At 44.6% G+C, this 14,338-nt stretch overlaps 1 protein-coding gene across 1 annotated transcript in view; it reads right to left on the bottom strand.

Annotated features, from left to right (window-relative positions):
• LOC126413304 (uncharacterized) overlaps positions 1-11,353 on the bottom strand; it is a 182,906-nt gene extending 171,553 nt beyond the window's left edge. The window contains exon 1 of the mRNA XM_050083204.1: positions 11,103-11,353. Coding sequence (XP_049939161.1) covers positions 11,103-11,353 — 251 coding nt within the window. The remainder of the gene's footprint in view (positions 1-11,102) is intronic.
• Between the last annotated feature and the right edge of the window lie 2,985 nt (positions 11,354-14,338).

The following is a 14,338-nucleotide window of genomic DNA, read 5'->3' as shown; positions in this document are numbered from 1 at the left end:
CAAATGTGTGAGTGTGGGTTATTTGTGGTGTAGCGTCATATTATTGCCCCATGTTGTTGACTCCTGTGTTGGTATCAGTTGGAGAACCGACGTGCAAGTAGACGATGAATGTAGCAACCACAGAAGAAGAAACTGAAATGATCCTGATTTACGGGGAATGTAGGAGAAATGTTGAGGGTGCTGTTGCCTTGCATGGTGAGCGTTTTCCAGAGAAAGCTCGCTGCCATTCGTTCTTTTAACAAGGCTGTGAATGCTTTTATGTCCGATGGCGACTTACGGACTGGCAAAAGGAATCGAAGCAAATGTGTTGAAGGAGAAGCTAATGAAATAGCTGTACTAGCAGCAGTGCAACACAAATCACTGATTGCTGGCTGGCTTAGTGATCAGAGCATCGGTGTCCTAAGCAGTAGACCTGGGTTCCAATCACAGTGTGGTATAATTTTTAACTTTTCCCATTGATTTTACATCAATGCCCAATTGTAGCCAATGTCTGTAAGTTTTTTGTGTTTACCTGAGCGAGCTATTCAGTTATTCTTTGAGAGAAAACAGTCTTTCGTACTTTTTCACTAAGTGAAGTAAAGTTGTGGGATACAAAACATACCTTAGAGGGGAGCCCAGCTCTCAGGCGCATACAGAGATATTCCAGTGGGTACACCGGAGTTAACATATTGTAATTAATTATCTAATGAAAGACCAATTCTCTTCACGATTTCAAACTGATTGCTTGCTGCAGTGCTTTTAATTTGTTCCAGGTGCAATGTGTAACTAATAAATTGAGCAAGAAACTTAGAAACTTCTCTTAGGGCATTGTGAACAAGAAGAAAGGTACATTTTCCAACTCTTGCGACTGTTATACTGTGATTGATTGTTTGATGATGATGCGCCTGCGTCGTCCCGCACGCTCCACGTTGGCGTCATGGAGCTGAGAGGGACAGGGGGGCAGCCGGCGCGAGGAGGTGGCTGGTGCTGCGCTTGCGCCGGCTATCACGCCACCTCCTCGCGCCGGCTGGTGCCCAGGGTCTGGCAGCGGCAGGAGCAATCTATGTGCTGCGGAGGCGCCAAGCGCCCTCACCAATCAACATCCTTGATCGTAAGCCCCCACGAAAAGTTACAGAGAAAGTACGTAAATGAAACAGCTCAAACCCAGAGACTGAGTGAAAACTTTCATACAACCAAAGTAACCGACAGAAGTAACAGCTGGCGCTCTCGCATTAAGTGAAACCACTCAAACTACTCGGTTCGCAGCAGATTACGGAATAAGTTGTCATATTTATTTATTTTTATTGTCAAAGTGCGCTAGTTATTTTTTATTTTTAGCGCTAGTAATGAGGAAATTTTAGTATTAGATGAATCCAAAGTTGACGAATTCAGCGGTCTTCCGACAGCTGACTGGAGCAGCCCTAATTTCTTCATCTTGTAGTGTGAAAGTGATTAAGTGTATCTGATGAAGACCCACCGAACAATCTGTTCAATCCAATAAATACACCATGTGATGGTGAGAAGCTACACAGTACGAGCACTGGCCTACTGTTGATGATATGCACTCCGCTCATTGCCGTAAGCAATTTATTGCTAGAAAAGGACAAGAACAAGGTGTGTAAAACTTAATATCTATGCCGTTTGTGACAAAAAAATATTTACTTTCACGAGTATCGCTGTAAGACTGACACAATCGTGTAGATCTTAAATTTTTGTGAAAATGAAATAGAAATTTCTTACCATTAATATACCATTCTATAAATATTATTGTTGTAAAGAAACACTCATTCGAAATATCCATTCCAAGTTTAACGCTGGGGTATCAAAGGGCTAAATACTCTGAAATGAGTCAAGGTATTCATTAACAAAAACATACAAATCGTAGTAACATAATCTGTATACTTTATACTGTATTAGCGGTAATAAACTATCACTGCAGTTCTTAATGGTATCTGTAGGTGTACTAGCTACATTTAATCAACTAAATAAGGAAAAAAAAGTGCTTGTTTGAAAAAGCTGCAGCCTCCTCAGTAATAATGAGCAGTTTCTGTTTGCCTACTATTGATTCCTAAATATGTTCATTACATTGCTATGAAAAGTCATCTACATCTGTACAGTGAGTCCTATTTACAGACGCCAATACTTGTCACGTTGCTTTACAACAAACACCGCTACTTCCCATATAATTCAGAGAAAGTTTCAATCTATGAATCTGCATAATTGGTGATTTGTAGAAACAGTAGCTCACGAGGTATGTTTTTACTTTTCTTATAAGCCAAGTGGGATTTCCTGTTTCCTTCCTTTATCTTAGACGGGAGCTTGTTGGATGTTTTTGGATCAGAGTACCTAACTCCAATCTGAAGTGCAGACAAGGAGGCAAAGTCTACATGAAAATTATTCTTTTGTCGTTTATTGTAACTGTTTAGATCACAGTAGAGCTGAAACCGATATACCTCAGGTGCGAAAACAATTAATGAGTAAATGTATTGGGAAATAATTGTAAGGATTTCAATCTCATTAAGAAGTTTCTGAACATATACAGTTGCGTATTTCAGACAACATATTTTTACTGGTCGTATATTTACTTCAGGTTCACTCCTCTGAAATATAATTACATAAGACAACTGGGAGTGACAATATGCAAAATAATCCAGAATTCTTGTCTTTAGGGAAACACAATGAGATATAATGTAAACTGAAGGTGCAGGGGATTGAAAGGAAAGGAACTGTTGATGTCAGCTGCATCGGGACTTAATGTGACTCAGTGGCGACGCGCGAAAATGTGTGCCACACTGAGATTCGAACCCACTATCCACTGCTTATTAGACAGTTACGCACACGACTGCGCCACCGGAACACAATATTTACGGCGGCTGCGCGAAGTATTTCTGTACGCCTCCCGGAGACCAGCATGTCCATGTCCCAATGCTCACTACTTTGTGATTCACTCAGGAGGCCAAACGTAATTGTAAATCCGTCTCTGAAGGTGGTTGGATCATTGCCCATCGAGGTGAATCAGTTGTACTAATATGCGGTGTCTGTTTTCGTCCTGCACGTATTATCGGCAGTAACCGGACTTGGCAATCTGACAACGCAGTAATCACACCTCTGCTAACTATCCTCTCAGCGAACGTTACCAGTCCTGTGCAGGTGGTGCAGTGGCTAGCGTTTTGGGTTCACATGCAGGAGGTCAAGGGTTCGATTCTGAGTCGAGGCGTATTTGTTTTTATTTGCTAAATGTAGTCTCCGTGGTACGGTGTCTGTCCTGTTGATTGTCATACAACTATTATAGTGGGTCTTCTACAAAACATTTGCACTTACATAATACGAACACAGACGAAGGATGTACAACCGTTTCCATTGGTAAGCCTCTTGCATGTCCTGTTCGCAAATTGTTTCACACCACTGCATCTTCCCATCGATTGGTACCAACTATTATTCTTGCCACGGTCAGGTGCATTACATTTCGTTAAGGCCTTACGTCACCAATAGGGCTAGCAACATGCTTTGCAAATAATTTCCAGACGTGTGCTATGTACAGTTCAGATGCATGTGGTTTAAGAAACGCTCTATACTACAGTATTATATGGCAGAATGAAACTGGCAAATAAAATAAAATATGCCTCGACCCAGTGTCGAACCCTTTACTTGCTGCATGCCCACCTATCCATTCTTTTAATCAAGTATGCCTTTAAAGCTCTCTTCTCGCCCATTAGATTGGTTATCTGACATACCCCTCATTCTTTTGCAACACTATATTTCAAAAGCTTCATTCACTTCACGCCTATTGTTTGTCGTTCATGTTTACTCGCAAACATGGCTACAATCCCGACAGATACTTTCAGAAGATACTTCCCAACGTTTAAGTTTAATTTTAAGAAAAACTTCTCTTTCTATTGCAAGTCCGCATTTTATATCTCCTCTTCCGCTCTCCTTAGTTGCAATGGTACCTAGATAGCAAAACTCGCCTTCTGTTCTCAGTGTCTCATTTGCTAAGCTAATTCGCTCAATATCACCAGCTTCATTTAAACTACAATCCGTTAACTTTGTTTTACTTTTCTTGATATTCGTCTTATAACTTTTTTTCATGATACTGTCATCCTTCCCGATCAACACATCTTCCCAGCCGTGTAATGAGGAAATGTCACCAACTTGATGTCATATTTTAATGACAAAAAGACACACTTGCATGATATCGACCGCAGCAATCGACACCGCGTGAATATTTAGGGCGTAATTGTTAGAGTGCGCAGTTACGACCTTCCGAAAGGACGGGTTTGAAACTTTAGCGCGCACAGGTAGTTTGTCACTCGTTCCGCCCCACAGCAGCCGCCTAATGCCGGGACGCGATGTGCGGTACGTCGTGGTGACAACGAGAGCATTCGTATTCGCATGATGCTGAAGACGAGGGAAGTGGAGGAGGGAGCTGGACTCATCTGCCCAGCGAGTTTTAAAATCTTGTTCCACAACACATATCACTCTGCCCGAAACATAACAAGTAATACGAGTTTATAATGTCACCTTCATGCACATTAAATGTTACCGAGCGAGGTGGCGCAATGGTTAGCACATTGGACTCGCATTCGCGAGGACGACGGTTCAAACCCGTCTCCGGCCATCCTGATTTAGGTTTTCCGCGTTTTCCCTAAATCTTTTCAGGCAAATGCCGGGATGGTTCCTTTGAAAGGGCACGGCCGATTTCCTTCCCCAACCCGAGCTTGCGCTCCGTCTCTAATGACCTCGTTGTCGACGGGACGTTAAACACTAACCACCACCACATTCAAAAATGGCTCTGAGCACTATGGGACTTAACAGCCTTGGTCATCAGTCCCCTAGAACTTAGAACTACTTAAACCTAACTAACCTAAGGACATCACAAACATCCACGCCCGAGGCAGGATTCGAACCTGCGACCGTAGCAGTCGCGCGGTTCCGGACGGAGCGCCTAGAACCGCTAGACCACCGCGGCCGGCAACACCACATTCAATGTTAACAATATTCTAGTACTGAAATGCTGCAGTTACATACACGCCCCAAAATCAAAATGAATAAACCGGAGCCGGCCGCGGTGGCCGTGCGGTTCTGGCGCTGCAGTCCGGAACCGCGGGACCGCTACAGTCGCAAGTTCGAATCCTGCCCTCGGTCATGAGTCTGTGTGATGTCCTTAGGTTAGTTAGGTTTAAGTAGTTCTAGGTTCTAGGGGACTAACGACCTAAGACGTTGAGTCCCATAGTGCTCAGAGCCATTTGAACCATTTGAATAAACTGGAGCGAGTGAAGATTTATTATAAAATGAAGTTAGTGGTTTTCGATTTACAATTTAATCACGGTTGAAGAATAGCGCATCTGCTACAAATATACATCACTTTTACAGTGCTAACTTCAAAATCCAAAGACAATAAAGTACTATAGCGATGTCAATAATTAAACAGCACTACACTTCTTCCTTAATGATACAGTCAATCGCCTCATTAAATTATACTGCATTTGTGTGAATCACAACGTAAAAATGTTCGAAGCAAAGACATCTGTGGCACCATCTAGAGCTTGCAAATCGAGCTCTCTGACACAGCCAAAGCAACAGCAGTGGGGTGGCAACGAATGACAAAAAAATTGTAAGCGCGCAGGTTTAAAACAGGTACTTCCAGAAGTTCATAACTGCTTACAGTCTACATCTACATCTACGTAGACACTCCGCAAGCCACCGTACGGCGCGTGGCGCAGGGTATGGTATACCACGACTTGTCATTTCCTTTCCTGGTCCACACTCAAATAGAGCGAGGAAGAGCCAAAGAAACTGGTACACCTGCCTAATATCGTGCAGGGTCCCCGCGAGCACACAGAAGTGCCGGAACACGACGTAGCATGGACTCGACTAATGTCTGAAGTAGCGCTGGAGGGAACTGACACCATGACTCCTACAGGGCTGTACATAAATCCGTAAAAGTTGGATGGGGTGGAGATCTCTTCTGAACAGCACGTTGCAAGGCGACCCAGGTATGCTCCATAATGTTTATGTCTCGGGAGTCTGGTGGCCAACTGAAGTGTTTAAAGTCAAAATAATGCTCCTGGAGCCACTCTGAAGCAATTCTCGATGTGTGGCGTGTCGCATTGTCTTTCTGGAATTTTCCAAGTTTGTCGGAATGCACAAAGAACATGAATGAATGCAGGTGATCAGACAGGATGCTTGCATACGTGTCTCCTGTCAGAGTTATATCTAGACGTTTCAGGGGACCCATACAACTCTAACTGCACAGGGCCCACACCATTACAGAGCCTCCACCAGCTTGAACTGACCCCTGCTGATATGCAGGGTACTTGGATTCATGAGCTTGTCTCCATACCCGTACCCATTCATCCGCTCGATACAATTTGAAACGAGACTCGTCCGACCAGGCAACATGTTTCCAGTCATCAGCAGTCCAATATCGGTGATGACTGTCGCAGGCGAGCCGTAAAGCTTTGTGTTGTGCAGTAATCAAGGGTACACGAGTAGGCCTTCGGCTCCGAAAGCCCATACCGATGATGTTTCGTTGAATGGTTGGCACGCTGACACTTGTTGATGGTCCAGCACTGAAATCTGCAGCAGTCTGCGGAAGGGTTGCACTTCTGTCACGTTGAACGATTCTCTTCAGTAGTCGTTGTTTCCGTTCTTGCAGCATCTTTCTCCGGCCGCAGCGATGTCTGTGATTAGATGTTTTACCGAATTCCTGATATTCACGGTACACTCGTGAAATGGTCGTACGGGGAAATCCCAACTTCACCTCTAGCTCAGAGATGATGTGTCCCATCACTAGCGCGCCGACTATAACACCAAGTTCAAACTCACTTAAATCTTGATAACCTGCCATCGTAGTAGCAGTAATCGATCTAACAACTATGTCAGACACATTGCCGACCGCAGCGCCGTATTTTGCCCGTTTTCACATCTCTGTGTTTGATTACGCATGCCTATACCAGTTTCTTTGGCGCTTCAGTGTATATGCCTCCGTGTGAGGCCCAGTTTCACGTGTCTTATCTTCGTGGTCGTTACACGCAATGTATGTTGGCGGCAGTAGTATCGTTCGGTAGTCAGCTTCAAATGCCGATTCTCTAAAGTTTCCCAATAGTGTTTCTCGAAAATAACGTCGCCTTCCCTCCGGAGATTCCCGTTTGAGTTCCCGAAGCATCTCCGTAAAACTTACATGTTGTTCAAACCTACCGGTATCAAATCTAGCAGCCTGCCTCTGAACTGCTTCGATGCCTTCCTTCATTCCGACTTGGTACGGATCCGATGCACACGAGCAGTACTCAAGAATAGGTCGGACCAGCGTCCTATATGCCGTTTCCTTTACAGGTCAACCACTCTTTCCTAAAATTCTCCCAGTAAGCCGAAATCGACAATCTGCGTTCCCTGCCAAAGTTCTTATATGCTCGTTCCATGTCATATGGCTTTGCAACGTTACACCCAGATTTTTAAAGGACGTGACCGTATCAGGCAGGAAACTAGTACTACTGTATCCGAATATTGCAGATTTGATCTTCCTACTCATCCGCATTGACTTGCATTTTTCTACATTTAGGACTAGCTGCCATTTATCTTCCTATAGTCACCCTACATCGACACCTTACGGCACACCACGGCATCATCAGCAAACAACCGCACATTGCTACCCACTCTGTCTGCCGAATCAGCCTATCACAGTTCCCCGGGGCACTCCTGACGATACCGTTGTCTCTGATCGACACTCACCGCTGAGGACAGCGTACTGGGTTCCATTATTTAAGAAGTCTTCGAACCGCTCACGTATCTGTGACCTTATTCCTTATGTTCGTACATCCGTTAACAGCCTGCTGTGGGGCATCATGCCAAATACTTTCCGCAAATATAGAAATATGGAGTCTGCCTGTTGCCCTTACCGTGTGAGAAAAGGGCAAACTGAATTTCGCACGAGCGACGCTTTTTAAAACTATGCTCATTCGTGGACATAAGCTTCTCAGTCCCAAGAAAGCTTTCTATTTGGGAACTGGGAATATTCAAGGATTCTGCCGCAAATAGAAGTTAGGGATATTGGGGTGTAATTTTGCGGATACGTCTCTTACCCTTCTTATGCACTGGAGGCACCTGCGCTGTTTTGCACTCGTTTGGGACTTTGTCCTGGGCGAGAGATTCACGGTAAATGCAAGTTACGTAAGGGGCCAGTGCCATAGAGCACTCTTCGTAAAAACGAATTGGAATTCCATTTGAATCTGACGATTTACCTGCTTTCAAAATTTTTAGTTGTTTCTTTACGCCAGGTATGCTTATCACTATCTCGTCTGTATTGTAGTTTGTCCAATGGTCAAGTGACGGTATGTTCGTACGGTTCCCCTGTGTGAATCGTTCTTTGAAAGTGAAATTTAAAACTACGGCTTTCGTTTTGCTATGTTGAATCAAAATTATGGCCCAAATTTTCCCTCGGATTCGATTGACGTGGCTGATATCTTGCAAGGGTGCTTTTTTCTCCTTAAAATATGACGTCAAGTTGGTGATGTTCCCTTGTAAGAAAAGTTGTAGAGTCAATTTTTCCTCAAAAGTTCGCACATTTCCTTGAAATCCATACTGGTCCTCCCCGAGGTTTCGTTCTCCTGGCCTCCGTTCTTCTGTAACTAACTGGTCCCTGTATTTTGCAACCGTGACTTATAAAACTGATGTTCCGGTAGTAGTCTCACCTTCCAGCATCTCCTTAGTACTCGTATAGGAATTGTAATGTTCCACTTCAAATGTGACGGTCTTTCTCATGTGCCTTGCATATCATGAGAAATACTTTTCTCGTTGTCCGTTCTCCTAAAGATCTTAATAACTGTGAGGGAATCATGTCCACTAGAGGTTCTTTCTTTCGACTTAAGTCTTTAAGTCCTGTGACAAATCATTCACTTACCCTTCCCTTTCCATAATACTTCTTCAGTTTTATCACTCTTATATAACTCTTCCACACTGTTCATTCCACTTCCAGACTGCCATTAGTGCAGGCTTTATAAATGAACTTCCGATGTACTAACAACTTCGCTCTTTTCTAAGAAAATATTCTAAATTTTCCCATACGCGACATTTACCTATCCTACAGTCTTAAGTACTACCGCATAACTCCCGGTGTGACGCTAAAGGTGTCCTTAAAATAACGCGACGAAGGTCGGCTGTTGGTTCTTTCTTAATAAGAACATTCTAGTATATTGGTCGAAATTTTCCACAAACTGTTACAATACAATAGGCTCCGAAGTTCTTGATTGCCTTCAACAGCTGTAACACTGTCCCGTTTGAATTTGCTTTCTCTTTGGAACTGTTGAACCGATGAGAGGACCAAAGGAAGTGATCGTAATGGCATGGCTCGACGAATGTGCCAGAAAACGTTTGGGATCATTTTCGAGTGTGAAGAGATGCATCGAGTGCAGTGGAAATCAATTTAATAAAGTACAATGTACACACTTGACCTGCAAAACTGCTAAGTAGTTGTCCTATTTGAAGTATGGGCAAATCGGTGATGACATTAGTGCCAGTGGGCCAGTTGTGGTGTTTGGATCCAGTCAATGTATAGCCGCTTCCCCTTCCCTTCCTTCTCTCTCTGTCTGTCTCTCTCTCTCTCCGTCTCTCTCTGTTTTCCAGTCTTTATTTTTCATTTCGTTAATGTAGAAATCAGTGAATTAGCACGTAATACCAAGCCACGTAAACTTAAACAAACTTCAAATATACAAGGACTAAATACACTCCGCATAACAAATTGAGAAAGAAATAGCAAGAACGTAAGAATGTTTGCGATATCTTCTAAATAGTTGAGAAGACATTCAATGCATTTTTGACAAGCGTGTAAATGTGACGATAACCGATGTTAATATATATTTGCTTGGATGCCAATCCCAAAGCAATGCACTTTCCGTAAGTCCACTGAGTATTTTTACCAATTATCAATAAGATAACTCAACTCTGCTGCTGTATACCTGTAGGAGTCACGCAAATAAAATGTCCCAGTACGACGTACAACGAAAAATAAACGTAAACAACAGAACGTATCTTCTGCTAGCTTCTTACGTAACACCATCCGTTATCGATACGATTATCGTAGCGAGGTTATCAGTTTTTGCGTATCTCAATGTAGAAATCTGCAGCCAGTGATGACGACTGTTTCGTGCATCAACTCCCTCTAGTAACATGGACGTCATTCCTTCGTGTCTTAAAAAATGTCCAATCATCCTGTCTCTCTTCCTTGTCAGTGTTTTCCACAATTCCTTTCCTCTCCTATTCTGCGCAGAACCTCCTCATTCCTTACCTTATCAGACCACCTCATTTTCAACATTCGTCTGTAGAGCCACATCTCTAATACTTCAATTCCGTTCTGTTCCGGTATTCCCACAGTGCATGTTTCACTGTCATACACTGCTGTGCCCCAGGACAGCTGATGAAATCTGACGTGGCATTGGAACGCCTGTTGTCTCCAATCAACACACCAACTCACTCCATCAGTCTTGAGTCACTTCCCACAGTCGCCCGATTCACAAGCCCTGAGATTAACGTTCTCACTCACCTACAAGCAGCAACTGATTCTTTTTTAGAATCCATAGGTAGTCGTAAATACACATTGGGGAAAAATTAGTTCTTTAGGATTCAATGAACGTCCAGCCACAGTCTTCACGAGTCTTGGAAAATTGAGGAAATTTCACTTCTGCACTTCTAGGTAAGGCATTTCCGCAGCTGTGGATGAGTGGGCGGGTGGGGGGGGGGCGAGGGTGAGGAGTGAGATATAGCCATCGTCACGTGCTTCGAGAACTACGCTTTTGGAATTGCGCTAAAAGATAAACTTAATGGATGGAGTGATAATTAGTTTGTATTTCATAGTTTCTGTAATTATATCAGTAAGCAGTTAGTTAACAGTAATTTAGTTCTGCGGATCTTCTGTATATCTGATACCTGATTCGCTGCGAAAAATGAGTTTTGTAGAATGTGGCGAGACATTTCGTATCCATTTAGTCAGCGTCTTTCTCATACAGGAGAGGCAGGAGGGAAGCGGCGAGGAGTCGGAAGGAGACGGAGAACAAGAGGAACCGGAGGTCAAGGGCGGCGTGCAGAAGCGGGAGGAGGGTGAGGAAGAGGTCGAGTAGGAGGAGGAAGACGAGGAGGAGGAGGAAGAGGCGTCCACGACGAGCACGCGCAGCCGCTCCAGCGCGCAGCCCGACTCTGGGTTCGAGCCGTCGCCGCGGCGGGAGCACGAGCAGCCGGGCGAGGCCGGGGGCAGCGATGGGGGCGGCGGGGGCGGCGGGGGCGGTGGGGGCGGCGGGGGCGGCAGGGTGCCGTGGCCCTGCAGGCAGGACGGCCGGCCGCCGCTCAGCACCGTCACCGTCACGCAGGCCGTGCAGAACAGCATGCGCAAGTGAGTGCACGCCACGCTTTATAGAATCCAGTTCGCTAACGATACTAATAGTGTCACATTACTACTAGCCTTCTTCCTGTGGCTTCGCCCACATATGCTGTCGACACATATACTGAACACACCTCTCCCTCCTTCTGTTTGTCTGTTCAACTCTACCTGTCTATCCCCTCCTCCCTGCCTCTTTGTCCATTTCCTCTACCCCTCTCTCTGACCATATCTTCATCCTCCTCACGCTGAGCATACGCTCCTGCGCCTTCCTTTTCCATCTCCACCTCTCCCTCCTCCTTCGCTACTTGCCCACTATTCCTCTACACATTTCACCTGTCTCATGCATCTCCCCCTCTTCCCCTGACCATTTGCTACTCCCCCTCAGTCTATTCATCTGCTCCTCTGTCCATCCCAAACTATCCCCTGCCAAGCTCGTTGTCACATGTAGCCACTGCAATACAGTTCAGTAAAGGAGGCAGGTACTACTCCCACAATTAGCCTACCATGCAGGGCAGGCAACATATCAGGAGCTACAAAATCATTTATTTGCCCCTCATATACACGTGTAAAGCCGGTCGATAAATCAGGCTGACACTACTCCAACAAAACACCCCTGTTATACAGGGCAGCCTATAAATCACGACCCAGAAAGCCATTTCTTGCCCCTGTCGCGTAGGCTGCCTTGCAAGGCAAGTTGGTTTGACAGGCTGACACTGTTCCCTCACAACATACCTGATGCATAGAGTAGCCTATACACCAGAGGTGAGGGAAAATCGTTTTTCCCATATTTCCACTCCTATTGGAGCTAGGAGGTTATAAACCCCACAGTGCTAAGCCTGCTGACCCAAATTTGGTTGTAAGCGTCTCTTTGGAAATTTAGTACCGACGTACTGGAAAACTATCCATGTATTGGGAGGTGGAGCACCATTGTGCGAAAACCACATTCGTTGGCTGACTTCTAGAGATACATAATCAAGTAAATGAAACAAATCATCTCTGAGAAACAGCAGATTCGTTTATCCAGTAAGAAGTTGAGGAAAGACATAGAGGCCAGTTACATGATCATTAACGATTCCACAGCACACATTGAGGCTGAACCTCTGTTGACATATGTCTTGTCGCAATTCGCGATGGTTTGCATAAGCCCAGTCGCGATTGCTATGATAATTGAAGATCCCTACCCATGAACTTAAAAGCCAGCCTCATCAGTGAATCAGGTACATGCTAAGAAACGCAGCATACTGGCTTAACATGCGTCGCCTCATTTAATCCTTGCACCTGTTGAAGTCGATACGAGTACATAAGTTTCCACACTAACTGCTTCATGTCGACATGTCACTGAGGCCTTCCCTTCCGGTATTCTCTTTGTACTAGCTGCTCGAGCTCCATCCACAGGAAGAAGAACATATTCTTCAATCTCACGAATTCTTACATCACGTGGTCTTCATCTGAAATTTTCTTCTCAAATGAGGCTGTCTCTCACAAGCATTGACTTTGTCGTACAAACGTTCCTGCACAGGTAACTGCCTATCGGAGTTACGTTCAGCCATAAAATTGACGTGCTGAATCCGCATTCCTATCTGCCAGGCTGTAGATGTAGTGCATGTGCGTCATTTCAGACACAGAACACACAGTATCGATGTATTGCGATGGAAGTTACACTGAAACAGAACAAATGCAAATCAGAGAAAAAATTCCATGACTGTAAACAGTAATGTCAGCAAAAACGCACGTTTGAGGTAAATTACACAAACCAAGAGACACAACAGGGAATTCATTTCATATCTCTTTAACGAAACATTTTCTTACCCCTGTTCATCTTCTGTTTCTCCACTATGAGGTATATCAATCTGTGTCATTTTTATGGTTATTTTTGTTGATATCCAACAGCATTTTCTCGACCAGTCTGATTTTTTCTGGTTTATCAATAACAACTTCTGTAGTGAATACTGTCTGGCTTCATTTGGCAACTCGCTGGATTTAATCATATGAAGATGTAATTTTAGATCGTAAAATGAAAATGGTAGCATCCATTTTCGCATTAAAAATATAAAAACGTTTAGTTTGCATGTTCTAATGTAATGTGCTTATCATTTAGGTGTCAAATCAATCTACCTTCGACAAATGTGACGTGTTGATAACAATCAATTCTCGACTATACAATGAAATTTACGTACATTCTGTTACATACTAACCTGGAGGGATGACACATTCTGAAGCTTACCGAACGGATTATAGCAAAATAGGAAATTTTAAAATCTTGCTAACTTTCGGATAGATTTGTGCGGAGCGTGTGCTCACGACCGACCATGTGGTTCACCACCTTGCACAAGGAAAACTTGAGAGTACAGCTATTTTGAGACAGAGTCTGCGGTGCTACTGAGACGCTGCCTGTGTAGCCGGGTCGCCGACTAACGCTGCCGGAGGTACCACATGGAGCGGCGCATTTTCCAGCAGCTGCTGGAGCTCAAGAGGCTCCAGACCCGCGCGGGCCGCGCCAACGAGCAGGTGCTCGTCAAGAGGCTCGTCGACGACTACCGCCGCGCCGGTCTCTTCGTCGGCCTCGAGGGCTTCCACGGACCCTTCACCTTCCGCGCCTTCGAGAAGTACCTCTACGGTAGGGAGGAGCAGCCGCCGAGCCTCGTTTGTGCGAAGCGCAGCGGTCTCACGCCACAGCCGAGAGACGAAAATGAGTTGCCGCACGGTTCATATAAACCACACTACTGCGAGCTACCCTTTTCACCGGATCTTTGTATGCATTTAGTTACAAGGGCTGTTCGGAAAGAAATGTTCGATGGGTCGCGAAATGAAAACCACAGTGAAACAGAAAATTTTTTTATTCGCAACTGTTAGCCACACCTTCCACCTACCTCTCTAAATAGTCTCCGCTCAGACTTAGAAATTTGTCGCACTATTGTTCAAACTTTCCACTGTCCTCGTCACAGAAAGCAGCCGCCTGTGCTTTTCACCAATTCTCTACGCTGGTCTGCC

Source organism: Schistocerca serialis, chromosome 7, assembly GCF_023864345.2.
Source record: "Schistocerca serialis cubense isolate TAMUIC-IGC-003099 chromosome 7, iqSchSeri2.2, whole genome shotgun sequence".
Classification (NCBI taxonomy): Eukaryota; Metazoa; Arthropoda; class Insecta; order Orthoptera; family Acrididae; genus Schistocerca; species Schistocerca serialis.
The sequence above is the reverse complement of the archived record's forward strand: the minus strand, read 5'-3'. Positions and strand labels throughout refer to the sequence as shown.